The following is a 15,623-nucleotide window of genomic DNA, read 5'->3' as shown; positions in this document are numbered from 1 at the left end:
GTGAGTCACAAGTTTTCGATTGTAGCGGCCAACAGCCAAGCCTTGTACCTGTCACAGCTGGTTAATATTATCCAACGATTTTGAAGGAAAAAACTGAGGTGCTGGGAGCCAATACGATCATGAAATCTGGACTTAAAGATTCAATCCCATCCAAACAATATACAAAATTATTCTGATCTATATGGAAAAATGCAAAGAAGCTCCACAGATGAATTTGTCCTGCTTGTTGCACATTTTTCCCGCTTGGGAAATAAATTCAAAATAACTTGTTCAAAGTGTGCACAGGGATAAGAGGCTTTACCGTGAAGCATCTGTGCTCTGCTTGCTTTTAGTACAACAGTGAAGCAAAAAAGCAACATCTTTCACCACGTAGTTCAACCCTACTACTGAAATGTCCTCATTTCCAACAAACAGACACAAACACACAGGCAGGACAAAACCAGGCTACTCACAGTGGCCATAACCTATCTCTCTCCCAGGGCTGCCTCCAGTTGCAGGTGAAGCCACGGGGTGCCACATGCCTTCGGGTGCAAGCGTGGCGCTGGCAGGACGCCAGGCGCTCAGGACCAGGACTCAGACTCAACTGTTGGTGCGGTGACAAGCTAAAAAATGCTGTCATGTACTCATTTTCAGGGCAGACCAGGAACGGAAGGGTCGACTTGGAAAAGAGGGGTGGGGGGGTTAGTGAAGAGCAAAAGAGGCGGAGTCCAACGGCGCCGGTTATAGGATTACCCAGATTATCCTTCCCCAGAGATCAATCCCACAGGAACTGTTTGCTGCCCGACTGCTGCACAAATCAGCTCTCCTACCGCCCACTCATCTTGTGTGTGTGTCTCTCTCTCTCTCTCTCAGTGGTGGTAAAACTATCTGTGCAGAGACACCTGTTGTATTAGCAGAGCAGCGTGTCTGACATTAGGGGAGGGAATGGGTGGTCATGGCAAAGGAGGGGTCACACTCAAGAGAACGGTGCAACCAGAAGTTTCCGATTACTCCCTCTTAAAAGGGATCAAGACTGGAGAGCATGGGAAGACAGTACGCCACTGATGTTCCTCTTGTCCACAGAGGTTTTTATGTGTCAATGACTTTCTGTTTCCAAATATTTCCTCATTTTGTGTTCTTAGTAATAGACTTTCTGTCTCATATGTAGGTGGTATGAATGAAAGTGTTGACAAAGGAGGTGACAGGAAGTGTTCATAAGCATAAAGGAATTATCTCTCTTCCGTCTTCTGCAAAACATTTTTCATTCCTCTTCGTACCAAGAAATAACCGTGCCAGCACGCACACTTAACGGTTCTGTTGTAGCTGCCTGTGTGAACATTGTTAGTGTGTTTGTGTGTTTAATAAGTGTTATAGCATTCCAGGAAGTCAGGAATTGTCTTTTTCGGTATGCTAGGATGGTCAAGCAAACACGCAGCAAAGTGAAAAGCCAGATGCAGACACAGGCCAAAAATATACCTTAAAGGCAATGAGGAACAAAGCACGACAAAGCCTAAGGGGAACCTAAATAAACTACAAAACAGGGATGGAGGATTCAATCTTTAGTCCGACTCTGTCAAGACTTCATTTAGCAGAACAGGCATTTAAAAATAGTAAGAAAGTGGTTATAAGTGAAACAAAAGGCAGTAAAGTCAGCCTGCAAAGTGGGAAAAGTTAGGTAAAAAAGGAGACCTATTATGCTTTTTCAGTCTTTTCCCTTGCTTCAGTGTGTTATAAAGTTTCCTGTGCATGTAAACGTTAAAAAGCTGAAAGTCCAAACCGCCTCCCTCCACAGAAAACACTGCTTCCACATGCCTATATTCACGAAAGAAGTGAAGCTAACTGGAAGCTGAAAAACACGACAGAGCCGACCGGAGACGCATTGAGCGGTGCTGGCTCAGGCGTGTGTGAGCAAACCAATCAGAGCATACTGGGTCTTCAGGAGGGGGGCCTTAAAGAGACAGGAGCTAAAACAGACACCATACGTCAGAACACTGATGTGTTTTTTTTAGCATTAAAGCATGTCGACCTATCCAAGTAGTAACCCGAATAAAATTATGAACATGAGTATAAGCATATTATGTCTCTGAGAGAGCAAGCATGAATTCTTGGCCATGGATGTATGTCATATCATTGTCACCTGGAAATAGCCCTAGCCAATAAATGTGAAATTGGCACTGATTTTAGACCACAGCTGCTCTTTTTAATTTATCCTGCCCCCCTATCGAATGTTCACCCGCTTTTGCAAGACCTTTGAAAGATAGCACTAAAAACTCGAGAGGCCCTCCGGAGCATGTGTGCATCTATTTTACTTACACGACTCCAAAGAGTTTTCTTGTGCAGTGCACCTGCACGAGGCTGGATCAAATGTCTATACAGTGTCTGAAGGATAGCCACCAGTAACCAGATCCCCTGACAGTAACCTGGCAAGAGACTCAGCCGCAACAACTCAAGAAGAAGGGAAGACGGAGAGGGAGACACTGGCTTTTCTATCAGATTAAAAGCTAAAATAATGCAGTCCTTCTTAAATGCATGCTGCGTTATATTAATGTGTCATGGCCCACATAAAACACGCCAAATTAACCCTGAGCCATAATTAGCATTCATAGACGTATCATGGACAACGAAGACGAGGGAGGAGGATAATTGGCAGCCCTAAATTTAGGGTACACATCTGAACTTCTAATAATCTCATTGTCATTTTTGTCAAGAACACTCGTGTCTACAAATTGTAAATCTTTTATATCCTTGAATAAGAAGCAGAGACACCGCTCGAGATTTTCTCTTTAAGCCCTCCTCTCCTTGCCAGCAGTGATTTTTGACAACAGGAAGGACATTATCATGCAACACGCTTGGTTGAGTAGACATTTGTAGGGAAAGGCAGAGGAAAAAGAAATGAGTGAACAGCAGAATAACATCACAACAGCAATGTGCTTGCGTGTTTTGAGCACGTTCTGTATTACGCTGGATGGGTTTAATGAGATCTTTTGTACTTAGCTGTTACCTGTTGCTGCCATTTGTGCTCCTGTGGAGCACAGAGTGAACGGTGAAGAGCTCTGACTGGTTCATCAAACCAACGTCTACTGAGCCATCCTATTAAAGGGGCACTATGTAGTTTTGGAGAAGAAATTTAAACTGTTCTCAGAGGAAAATAAGGTCCCCAGAACACTGTCTGAAGCTACAGTAGAAAGGTGGCAGGGTCCGCCAAATATAAACAAAGTAAAACACAACAAATTGTGTTTTCCTTTAAGATCAGTTTGTTTATTCAGTAATGAAAACAAAGAGTTTGTTTATTTAGTTTGTTTAGGCATAAAAAGATTAGTCAATGAAGATCTTACTCCTCTTATTAAAATTTCTTCCCCAAAAACTACATAGTACACCTTTAGTGTATAATGTTAAGTTGAGTTCTGTGCGCCTAAAACTCTTTTCCTTATCGATTAATCTGTGTTTAAGTGACTTATTATTTTGTCTATAAAATGTCAGAAAGTAGTGAAAAATGCCCATTACTGCTTTCCAGAACAAATGGTGACATTTTCACTTGCTTTTCTGTGCAGCAAACACTGCAAACACTGAAAGATACTCAATACACAATGATATAAGACAGAGAGAAACAGAAAACAGATTTTTCTCGATAAAATGAATGTTGGAAATGCGTCAAAATTACCATTCTGTTACGTGATGTGAACCAATCACATACAGTCATAGTGACTTGATCATTCGTCAATGGTTAGGAACATAATTCATGGATCAAAGCATTATTATGAGTAATGCATAAGTTAATCATTACTTAAGTATATGATTTGTATCCTCTTTGTAAAGTGGCACCATTAAATCAATCATCAAAGTTGTTCCCTACGCCAAGGAGGTTATGTTTTTGCCCATGTCCATTGTTTGTTGGCTTGTCAGCAGGATTACAGACAAACTAGTGAACAGATTTCTGTGAAACTTGGATGGGTCTCGCCCCAGAACAGTCCCCATTAACTTTTGGTGCAGATCCAGATAAAAGGACGAATCCAGAAATGTTTTCCTCACTTTCTTTGACATTGTGAGAGAGGGCGTTGTGAGATAAGGAGCTTATTGACATTTTTGTTAATTTCTGATTGAATAGTGCATGGATCTTGATGAAAAGAAATCAGGCATATTTAGGTGGCTGGTATCTATAAGGGAGAACAATTTGATGCGGATCCTAGATCTGGTGAGCTTAAATTATGGTTAAGCAGTTAGGGGTGGTTTAAAGTTTAGAGTGATACAGTGCTATAGAGTTTGATATTGATGTGGATCCAAATAATAATCCGGATCTAGTGGATTTAAAATGCTATACATTTTTAAATTGGATTAGGCTGGATTGAATTAATTAGGGCTGTTTGGCATTGGCGGAGGGATCCACTCTAGTAGTAGTTATGTTTAGCATCACAATTTAACAGATAAAACCCATTATCAGTCTCTAAATATATATATTTTTACTGTTAACTACCCAACAATATATGGAGTTCAAGTGATTTCCACCTCGACCATGTTTCCATGTTAATACATCAATAATAATCTTATAACGTATTAATATAACTGATATAACAATGACAGGCAGGGCCACCGACAGGCGGGCGCACCAGGTCAGTTGCTCCGGGGCCCTTGGTCAAGAAAGGGCCCAAACGGCCCCCCTAACACTTAAGTTAATATGCTGGGGGGGCCTTTGGAGATGATCTTGCCCTGTGCACTAGCAAATCTATCAGCGGCCCTGCAGACAGGGACCAGTCTACATAATGAGTAATTTGCTTCTGATACTTAAGAGTATATTTTGTTGTGAATGCATAATTCATCCGACATTGAATGCACAATGTAGCCACATATTTAGCTGTTATGCCTCGCAATTTATAAAATAACTAAAAACAAACTCTGAAACCGACAGATGCTCAAGATCAGGAGGATGCGTAACACATAGCGTTCAGTGCGTGGTAAATTAAACTTAGTGTGTGCGTCCATGTGAGGCACGTATGTTGTTCCTGCACAATTAGCAAAGAAATAGCTATAAACGTCTCACAACCTAACACGGCTGCAGCCTGTGGGCCTTTCAAGGTTCTCTGCTTGATTAAAGCTGGAATTAAATCAAGGCTTTGACCTTCTTCACTAATGACTAATTACTGGCAATTAGCCCAGAGAATGGCCTCCTTCCTTGACGCCCCTTCTTTTCCCTCATCCTGTTCTCACAATTAGCACCCACCCGCACACAGCCAAGACAAGCAGACTCTTTTACACTGACACACAAATACACGTACTCAATCCAAAGTGCCTGGAAATAAATACATTGTATGTGTTGTGTGCTAATGCAGGTGTCTGCACCGCAGGTCTCAAGCTACAGAATTCTTAAACAAATACCTACAGAGAGCCACACCCTCTACCTGTGTGGTTTATTTATCTCTGCAGGAGTGGGTGGGGGAATGCTCTGTGCAGGGATCGGCCGTTAGAGAGCAGGTTTAATACTGCCGGGACTTCACAGTCAAATTGCACCACCTGCATTCTTTAAGTCACATGATATCAGGATCTCATTCTGCGGTCCAATAAGCTACGCATATATAGGAAGTCCACATATTTGCAGCTGTGAAGTAGTGACTGGGTCTGTGTCCCTCTCTGCCTCTGTGTGTGTGAGCACAGGGAGGTGAATCTATGACCCCCGGCGAGTGATGAGAGCTCACATCAACTAGGGTGACCTCTCCCTCCATCCCCCCCCAACCCCCCCCTCCACTTCCCCTTTATTTGGCTCCCCTCACTCTCCCATCCCGTTCTTCTTTCTGCCACGACTTCCTTGAACTGCGAGCTTTCTCGCTGTCGAAAGTAGCGAGTGGGTGCCCGACCTGTCAGCGCGTCTAGGATCGCTTCCACTGACGGAAAATAAAAAGTGCTGAAGTGCTGGGAAGGAGGTTAAAGAAAAATGCTGATTCTACTGGGGCAGGCCTAAATCAAACCTGCTGAAACACAACATGTTTGGGAAAAGCTGAGTGGATCACGAAACAATCCGCAAATAATCACCAGACTTGTTTTTGACTTCACACTGCTTCACCACTGTACACTAATGACAGATTACAAAGAGAGCGAATTCATTTGAGAGTGATCGTCTCCCAGTCAAGGAATGGGTTGTATTTATGTCCCTGTTTTCATGTGTTTTGGTGTTTGGGCTGTTGACACTAAAACACACCGTAAATCATAGTTGTAGGCCGCCACACAGACAAAACAAGGACATTTCCTCCTTTAAATAATCTGTTGGCAGTTGTGTCTTTCACTCAGAAGCAGCTCAGTGACATTAACTTTTATCATGATATTGCACTAAAAGATAAGAACTGTCCTCATATGATCAGTACTTTAAGCTGTTGATCAAACAAAAATTGCAAATATTTTTAGTAGCCCACACTGCAAAGTCGTTGTGGGCTGGGAAAGCTGCGACAGCATAACTGTTGGACCATAATTGGACAACAAAACCCTTCACCAAAACCATAATTCATCAACATTTTTGAGATTAGTGGTTTTTAAATGGCAACTCTCCATAAACAGTTGGATTAACCCTAAAATATATAGTAAAATACCATTAGAAATGTGTCGATAACAAGCAAAGAGACAAATAAAGCGTGTGAGTGAAATGTTTCAAAACTAGAATGGCACTCAGTAGACCGCATACCATACAGTCCCCTTTGATCCAGTTGAGCCTAATCCAATATCAGATACATCTTATTAACAACATATATACTGCTGATGGCTTTTTTCATCAAAATCCATTCACTACCCCCTGACAGAATTAATCAAAATGATGAAAAACGCCCTATCTCGCAATGTAAAAGAAAATGAGGGAAGAAAATCCTGGATCGGTCTCTTCATCCAGATTCACACTGGAAGTTACTGGTGGCTGTTCTGGGCCACGACCTGTGCTTTCTGTGTATTCTTGCTTACAAACCAACAAATGGACACGGACCAAATTATAACCTCCTTGGCGGAGGTAAAAAAGAAAAAAGTTTTACAGACTGTTTGGTGTAGCTGTAACCAGAGAGTATCTCCAGGCCTACTTGGTATATCACATACTTAATGACTGCTCAGTAACAGCTGATCTGCACACTGTCTGATGCTGTCCTAAATCTTAGGATCCCACTACTGTCTGATCAGAGTGAGTCTTTAAAGACGGACATGAAAGACTGTGTAGCCCAGGGGGACTGCTCTGTACACTGTGGGCTTCCCTCTGCATGCTCTCACATCCAGATGTCCTCTCATTCCCCCCCCGGGAGCCACATTCATTATTGAAACAATTTTCAGCCCCTCCAAATGGTGCCGAGATATCTGCGATGACATAAAGGGGCTTCAAAGGCTGGTTCCTGGTAGCGCCACATTATTATCTCCTCAAAAGACAGCGGCGGAGAAGCACATTGCATGTGGTTTGACAATGAGTCTATCTTTCGGGGGGAGAGAAAAAAAACATCACATGATAAATGATGCATATAGTGTGTGACTCAGTGAAGCTGAAAAGGCCTCTCAGTGAAGATAGGCTCATCTAAAAGAAAAGGTTTAGCTCACAAAAACACAAGCCAGACACTCTCTGTGTAGGATGTGTACAGTATGTACTGCACATGTTGCAAACTCGTGTTAGGGTTAGGGTTAGGGAGAAGCTGTTCCTCTTCTCTGTGGATTTTAGGCTGTCACAGAAATCCTGATAATAGAGAGGAGGGGGGGGGGAGCCATCATCAGCTGGTTCAAGGGCAAAGTCAATGAGTCGGACCAGAGTTCAGCTTTACTGAGCAGAATCACACCAAGCTGTCATTCAGCTGGATACGAGAGGCAGAGCGCTGACCGGGGCGGCTCTCGCACACTCGTCTCCACCGCACACAGCAAGTTTGTTTATCAGTGCAAATCCGCCATTCCTCAAGCCCGTTTCATGCGTTTCTCCCTGGATCTCACTGCCACCCCAGACCAATAAATTGTGTTTCTGTCTCAAACAGTTTAGCAAGAGACGCGCGACAAGCGCCATAAATTACATAAGCGCAATTAAAGTGCCAACCTCTGACCTTGCCTGACCGGCGCAACCGCGATCACCTGACTTTTGCATCGGCCGCGGCTTTTCGTCTCAATCGGCACAGTTGGGACGAGATTATTTAGCGAAGAGAGAGAGAGAGAGAGGCACAGCGAGCGGATTCACACGGGCAGGAGTCGGCTTGTTAAAGTCCGCGCAACGGCTCGAGACAACGCCACGAAACAAACGCACTCTGCCCCAAAGTCAAAACAAAACGCAAGCAGCTCGCCGAGAAACACAAACAGGCGGACACGGGCGCGACGTGAATCGCTGAGGGGGTACTTACTGAGGTGTAAATACGGATCATTACTGTCCATACTGCGCGAGTTGTGGCGTCGATTTCCTACAGTCGGTGCTGCTCCGCATCCCAGCGCATTCCTCTCGCAGCCAGCCAGCCCGACTCAACTCTGCAAGGCGGCTCTACACGGGGGCCCAGCGAGGGAGGAGGAGGAGGAGGAGGAGGAGGGGGGAGCAAAACAGGGCTTCTCCCAATGACAACAGTGGTCGATATCAAGCTCCAACACGATCATGACGAAACATCTCTCCTGCAGTGACACTGTGTTGCAATATTTTCACAGTTACATGTTACTTTCCGGACAAAAAAAAAAGGAGGAGGAGGAGGGGGGAGATGGTGTTGGTTTCAGAAGAGCCTGCCTTTTTTTTTTTTTTTTTCTTCTTTTCACCAGTCACGTTTTTTTACATAATCTGAAAAAAAAAAAAAAATCTCCCCCACTACTAAAAAGCCACCATTTTAACTAGGGCATTTAGATTTAGATATTTAGATAAGACATAAGTTTACAATTATAATTTAAATTTCTTGCTTTCCAGCTCCAAATCCGTATCATCAGCTCTAATTAATCATCAGATCTGTTGCTGTTTAAATTCACATCCACACATATTTGTGTTTCTAAAAAACATTGTTTTTGGTCTCCTGCCGTCTCTCCCTGAGGGGATCTCTCCTCTGTTTACCTAGTGAGAGTCCTGGTCTGGGTACCCCCCGGAGTCCCCCCACACCCCTTTGCTCAGAGTGCGGGGTCATGTAGGGGTGAGGCTCCCGGTACCTCAGAAGGTTATTCAGGAGTCAAGCCGCACTGAGGCATTCACAGTCTTGAACTGCGGAGCGGGCAGACGCTCCGTCAACGCCGGCCCGCTGACCACTCAGCGGCGGGGGCCATTTGGGCCGCCCCGCTAATGGGACAAGCACCCCCGGCTCCACCGTCCTTGCAACAGCGAGCCATAAAGGAGCGCAGGAGGATGCTAACCGAGATGAATGGCATTTTCTCCCCGGCTCATTCTACACTAATCAGAGCTTTTCATTTGTTATGGCCTCACGCCAGCCCCTCCACCGCAGCCTCCATTAGGGCCAGATAACGTATAAATTCATTAAAGTCAAAGAGGGACATTAAAATGGCCATTTGTCAGATCTCTCTTTGTGTGTTCCTAATGGTGGCACATGGTTCAAGGCATTGAGATGATTTTGGTGGGGCTTTTTTTTCTCTCCTTCCCCTCTCTGGTGCATTAAGAGAGGGACGTGGGAACTGAGGGGGGACATGTGCGTTTCCTCCTTTTCATGGTGACATTTTTTAAATTCAAATTTTAAGTTTATTACTTTATTTATTTATTTATTTTTTTAATGATGTCAGAAAATAAAGTCACATCATCGGGAATCTTGCTTCCCAAAATGACCCTGTACTCGTTTTTTATCCTGTCACATTGTTTTTGATATTTTACATTTTCTTTGATTTTCTTTTGTTTTTGCCCGATTACAGCCGAATGTTTGATTCTTGTTGGCTCTCCATCCATCCATCAACTTCAGAGGCCACCCTCCCCTTCCCCTACACACACACACACACACACACACACACACACACTCACAGTCAATGAAGCAACCCTTTGCACTAATCCCTTTGTATTCATACCACCATTCCCACCAAACAGTGTCCTAAAGCCTAATCCCAAACCAAGCAACAAACCTGGGCCACCTGCTTGCAAGTCACAGAGCAGCTAAAAGGACAACGCAAACCTGAGCGAAGGCATCTTAAAGCTGCACTTCACATGAAGAACACACACATATGAATGCACGCATCCAAACACACACATGTAATCTTTTTTCACTTTCTCTCTCTTCTTGGCTCCCTTCCTCTGTGTCCGTCCTTCTCTGGCTTCAGGATGGAGGTTCTGGCAGCGTCGTCATGGGAGATGGCTCTCTCCATCTGCCTCCGCTGTCATTAGCCCATCTCCATCACGCTTTATCGGAGGGACCTCGCCACCCCCCACCCTCCCGGACCCCCTTCACCATTCTGACAACCCCTGCCCCCTGCTCCATACATAAGGCTGAGATGATAAGTGTTCTCCCTCTTTGTGTCGGCCGGGATAAGACAATGCCACACAGCACTACAGAACATCATCCATCTCGTAGGTCATCAATCTGGCACACAAAAGATGAAATGTGGTCTCGAACTCCCTTTTGCAAAAGGGCTTCTCTTCTTTGCTTAGAAGGCGCTCGTCCTCCACCTCTCTTGCTCCTTTTCACTCCTAGGTTAGTGGTTCACCAACGGATTCTGCGGCCTTGCGTGGCTACATGGGAGGACAGTAGTTAATGCAACTATTTTGAGTATTTCCTAAAAACACCCGCGCATCATTGCAATCGCACAAAAATAAAACCAGACATCATTTCAACATCCACAGTGATGGATGAACTTTGTTTCAGTTCCTCAGTGGAAAAAAAAAAAAATCTTTATATGGAACGCCTGATTGAAAACAGGCTGTGGACCCACTTCAAATGTTTTAAACTGACACACTAAAAGGCCTCTGACAAATTTACATGAATTCGTTTGGTGGTAAATACTAATTAAAAGCCATGTGTGCCATGAATAACTCCATTTACCTTTTGTTTCTCCTCTTTTCTGCCTAATTAGGTTTACATTGTCTGATCACCAGCATGGGGCGTTTTGTCTTTGGTCATTGTCTATTACAGCAGTGTCACAAGTCTTCACTTTATTTACAACCCACTGAGATTTGAATGTTCTTTCCGAGGACGCCAAGAATCAAAATTACAGGCACACAACAAATGCTCTCCTTAAAAAATAAATATCCCAGAAATCATCATTTAAATCATGCATGACAGTTTAATGACAGTTAATCCTTCCGTGACATGATTGCTACTCATTATTGGAGTTATTGCAGACAGTTGGTGCTAAATATCATGCAAACCAGTTCCAAACTTGACTTTTTGTTTTCGCTAGCAGACATTTGTAAGCAGAAGCAGATTTCTGTGAATGATCATTGGATTCTACTGGATGATGGCGTGCTCTTTTATTTTGCATCTCCCTAATGTGCAGGTAAGGTTTTATCATCTCTAGCCATCATGACTACAGATAACAAGAATCAAATAGCATAACTGCCCAAACTCTGTTTAAATGCTTAAATTGGGTTACCATTGGGTGATCTGGCTTTCTTCTACATGATCTGATGACTGATCAGTGAACAACCGTCTTATGACTGTGTTAGAGCGAGGCAATATATTGCAATTGCATGATGTGACACAGGATATTTCCTGGGATTGTGCTGACATGATAATCTTAAATCAGTTAAATGGTGCGTTTGAATTGTTTCAAACATTGGCATGTTTTCCCTGATTGTCATCTCTGTCATATTATATGGCCCAACAAACCATCAAAATGGATGTCACACTTCAGATAGAAGATTAGAGATACCGTAGCAGCTTTAACAGCAATACGACCAAAGCACTCTACTCCTTTTTATGCAAATGTCCTGTTAAACCATTCTGCCAACATTATCAGGTTAACCTGATAATCTGCAGTCCGGGTCTGGGTCTCAGGGGGCTTTACACACAATCAATATGATGAGCCCTGAACTGTCCACAGACTAAAGACACCGTCCATGCCATTACCACACCACTCCAATCGGACACAGTTGCATTATCATTAGCATCAGGACACGCGATATAGGCAGACACGTGGGTTATATTTTTATTTTGAGGTAAGGCCACCTTTGATTTGAACAAGATGCACAGCCACACTGATTTAGGAATAAATAGCATATAAACATATTGGAGTTACCAGTGATTCACGACATAAGACTGCTTACATTAGTTGATTAGGTTTTATGTTATAGGTGGGGTGCAGATTATAGGCAGATGGTTGACCTCTATGTTAGACTTTACCTTGCTGTAATAAGTTAAGACCGACTGGGGGCTTGTTCTTTCAGGATGGAACTGAACCAGTCCAGCAGGGAATCAACCAGACCACCTCAGGTTAATCTCACAACGACCTGAAATGCCCATGAGGGATTACTGATTTTTAGCACACAATGTCACTTACCGCTGTGCCCGTGCCATTTAAAAAATCACAAACAAAGTCTTAGAACATGCTTCACAAGAGAAGCTGACAAAGCTTCTGTTTGTGTAAAACACACAGCAGGCACGATCTGTGGGTGTCACCGTTCCAAACATTTTGTGCTCTGCGTGAGCATTCAAAGAAACAGGTCAAATTATAGGTGCAGTGACATTTGGATGTACTGATTCAAATTATTCATCTGGTTCAGCCAATCAGGATGGGGTCACCAAACATTACATATTATATAACTGTAACTATGTATAACTATGGATAGATGGAAGCGATGTATACAGTACAGTTGCTTTTATTTATATATTTATATATATTTTTACAAAATCTATTGTTCACCTATTTGTTTGTACAAACACAGTATTTGTACCCATCTTTGTCCAACTATGGTGTCCTTGTTTTAGCTATAAATCTATTTACTCAATAGTATACCGAGAGCAAGTTAAAGGATAAGTTCACCCTCAAAAATGAACAATCGGTCATTATTTATTGAGTTATTATTTACTCACCCTCATGCCAATGGAAAAGACATTAGACTATGTAGACCCTGGACACACAGTCAAGTTTGTGCACCCACTTAGGTTTTAGCTAAGCGGCTAAAGTGAATATTTTGGCTTTAAAAGGGGTGTAAATAAAGTCTTTTAAAATCAGTTTTGGATCATGTGGTTTATGGAGACGTGGATGATGCCGGGCAGGGAGATATATGGAGCCATTTGATATATCATTCAGTTGTTTGTTTGTTTTTTACAGTTTAAAACAAGTCCCCATCTACTTCAGTTGTTCACTGTTTTGCTGTGAAGCCTATAGTATGTTTTTTGGACTATGAAACTTCCCCCAACTTTCCCTCGGCATGAGAGTGAGTACCTGATGACAGAATTTTCATTTTTTGGGTGAATTTATCCTTTAAAATCAGAGTCAAATACCTTGACCTACATGGCAAAGAAGAAAAAAAGAAAAAAGAAAATCTGATTCATTAAGGGCTTGGACTGTCAGTATTTCCAAAATGTTTATGATTATGCAATTTTTGCATCTTAACTAGATTATAATTTCTATAATTAACCACTTTAGTCATAATCAGGCACACGATATTCAGCACATTTCACTTACTTCTTCTCTGTCCTCCCATGAACTCATTGGCATTTCAAATCCTTTCAACAGAGAGGTCAACTCTATGGAGCAGGAAACACACCCTGCTGCGGAGCCTGCAGTACCATCCTGCCGCCCTGTGGCCTGAAGAGGCGTCACCGTCTCACACTGCACTCTGACAGAACCCCCAGCGTTTCATAACTCACGCATTGGTCCCTCGGCGGCATCCGTAGTTTGACGGTAAAGTCAGACGTGTATCTTCCTTCCAGTCAAACAGGAAGTTTCCTACCAAACAGCTGAATGATGAACACTGCCATGAACCACCGCTTGATTGCGTCTCGTTTGTCTGAGATAATTTGCGTATGAATTCACAAGAGGATGTCGTCCGACTTAACGCTGAACTTCGAGAATCATCGACGCTATCCTGTGATGGACAGCGAGACCGGGACCATCTCCATCGACCAGGGAGGAGAGTGGGGTAAGAGTCGGTTGACAGCACTTTCTGGAAAGTGTCACACTGCCAAGCAGAGGTAGATATATGTGTTGCTGAGGTAACAGATATAACCAAACTGTGAAGGTGGCCATAAAATACACGTTGTGGCGAGACTAATGCCTCAGTAACCCTCGCAAACACACGTCTTGGGTCAAACTGGTACTTAGCTAGCTAACGTTGTTAGCATAAGCTAGCTCTAGATGGTGTGTGATGATGTAACAGGCTGTGTCTGGATGTCATGTAAATAATAAGCAGCATCGTGGCTGGAGACACACAGTGCACCAGTCTGATGCAGACACGTCACTGTTAGGTTCTCGACACATGATGTAAGGTTCAGAAACTGTGATGAACGCTTTGCTGCCCTTGTTATGAATTTCTGTTTGTCCTCTCTTAAATGCTTGTATTTGTAAATATTTGTGAAATAATTATTGCACCTAATAGAAAGGGAAACCTGGCCTAATTTTACCCTGGGCCAATACCGTTAGCTAATGATGCTCACAAAAAAAGTAATAATGTGCACATTTTACCATATTAAATAAGTGTAATGTATTTTGTATTATTGTTATCAGTATTAATATTATGATTGTTGTTGTTGTTGATAATAACAATAATGATAATAACAATGGACCACCAACTTTTATTGTTCTTATCCTATCTCATGCTTCCTCCACAACACCTTGTTTGTTTATTTGTTTCTAACATGCCATTTTACTTTATTTTGTGTTTTGTGAGCCTCTGTTTTTATTGCTGTCTTGAATATGTAAGTTGTTTTGGTCGTTGGTTAGTTAGTTAGTAAGTTAGTGTAAGTGTGCATCATCCATGTTTGGACCAAGCAGTTTGTGTGCATGTTTTTTAATGACAGAAAGAAAAATCTGTGAAAAAAGCATGACTAAACACTGTCATTGGTCACAGTGCACCCTAATAAATGTAGCCGATAAAATATTTTTAACAACCACCAACTTGCTGTGTAGACAGTTTCCTTTGAACAAATGTATTCCTGTTTACAATCATTTACAACATTTGTTAAATAAACATAAACGTTAGTTTAGAGCCTGACTTCATATTCATACGGAGTCTTCTTACAGTTGCACAACTATCTAGCTACAAGTTCATATCTCAAGTAAAATTCTATCAGAAGCCATATATGACTGCTTGCACTTGCTGCTGGTGACGTACTGAAATACTATGAAAAATTTAAATCGTTTTAGTAGTTGTATTCATTTAGTATCCAAAGACATCATTAGTCTTTTGCTTAAACTGTGCAATGGAAAGTAGTTTGACCTGCTGTTGTGTGCTCTATGCTTGTTGTCACACAGACATTAGCCTGTTTGATGAGCTCGACAGCCTGGGAGATGCAGATGAGCTGCTTGAGGCTCTGGAGAATGCTGGCTATGTGAGTAGAGTATGTGACCTCTTAATATGCAAATAGAAACTGTCGTCTGAAACTGAAAGTCTTATGTGAAAAGTGTGCGGCAGAAATCGGCTCATCGACAGTGGAGCTGAGCTAGAAATGCAGGTGCATCATTAGCCAAGCGTGGTCGCACACATGTTATGTAAGGTCATGTGATAGAGGAACAGCAGCAGCCCACAAACACTGGTGTCAGCCATACTGTAGGCAATAACAAGAATTTTTACAAGAGTATTATTGGCTGCTTCC

At 42.6% G+C, this 15,623-nt stretch overlaps 2 protein-coding genes across 6 annotated transcripts in view; one reads left to right on the top strand and one right to left on the bottom strand.

Annotated features, from left to right (window-relative positions):
• The window catches only part of rxrgb (retinoid X receptor, gamma b), a 31,974-nt gene extending 23,409 nt beyond the window's left edge, over nucleotides 1-8,565 (bottom strand). Inside the window, exons 1-2 of one of the 4 annotated variants that reach the window (XM_084354246.1) lie at nucleotides 8,307-8,321; nucleotides 453-658 (exon numbers count right to left, since the gene is read on the bottom strand). In XM_084354246.1, coding sequence (XP_084210372.1) covers nucleotides 453-519 — 67 coding nt within the window. In that variant the 5' untranslated portion in view covers nucleotides 520-658; nucleotides 8,307-8,321. Of the gene's footprint in view, nucleotides 1-452; nucleotides 894-8,306 lie in introns of those variants that run through there. The other 3 variants (XM_084354248.1, XM_084354249.1, XM_084354247.1) reach the window with 3 other exon arrangements.
• A 4,949-nt stretch (nucleotides 8,566-13,514) lies between these two features.
• The window catches only part of atf6 (activating transcription factor 6), a 33,391-nt gene continuing 31,282 nt past the window's right edge, over nucleotides 13,515-15,623 (top strand). Inside the window, exons 1-2 of one of the 2 annotated variants that reach the window (XM_084355818.1) lie at nucleotides 13,515-13,951; nucleotides 15,283-15,368. In XM_084355818.1, coding sequence (XP_084211944.1) covers nucleotides 13,852-13,951; nucleotides 15,283-15,368 — 186 coding nt within the window. In that variant the 5' untranslated portion in view covers nucleotides 13,515-13,851. The remainder of the gene's footprint in view (nucleotides 13,952-15,282; nucleotides 15,369-15,623) is intronic. The other variant, XM_084355819.1, reaches the window with a different exon arrangement.

The sequence above is a fragment of the Pagrus pagrus genome, assembly GCF_965226575.1.
Source record: "Pagrus pagrus genome assembly, chromosome: 6".
Lineage (NCBI taxonomy): Eukaryota > Metazoa > Chordata > Actinopteri > Spariformes > Sparidae > Pagrus > Pagrus pagrus.
The sequence above is the reverse complement of the archived record's forward strand: the minus strand, read 5'-3'. Positions and strand labels throughout refer to the sequence as shown.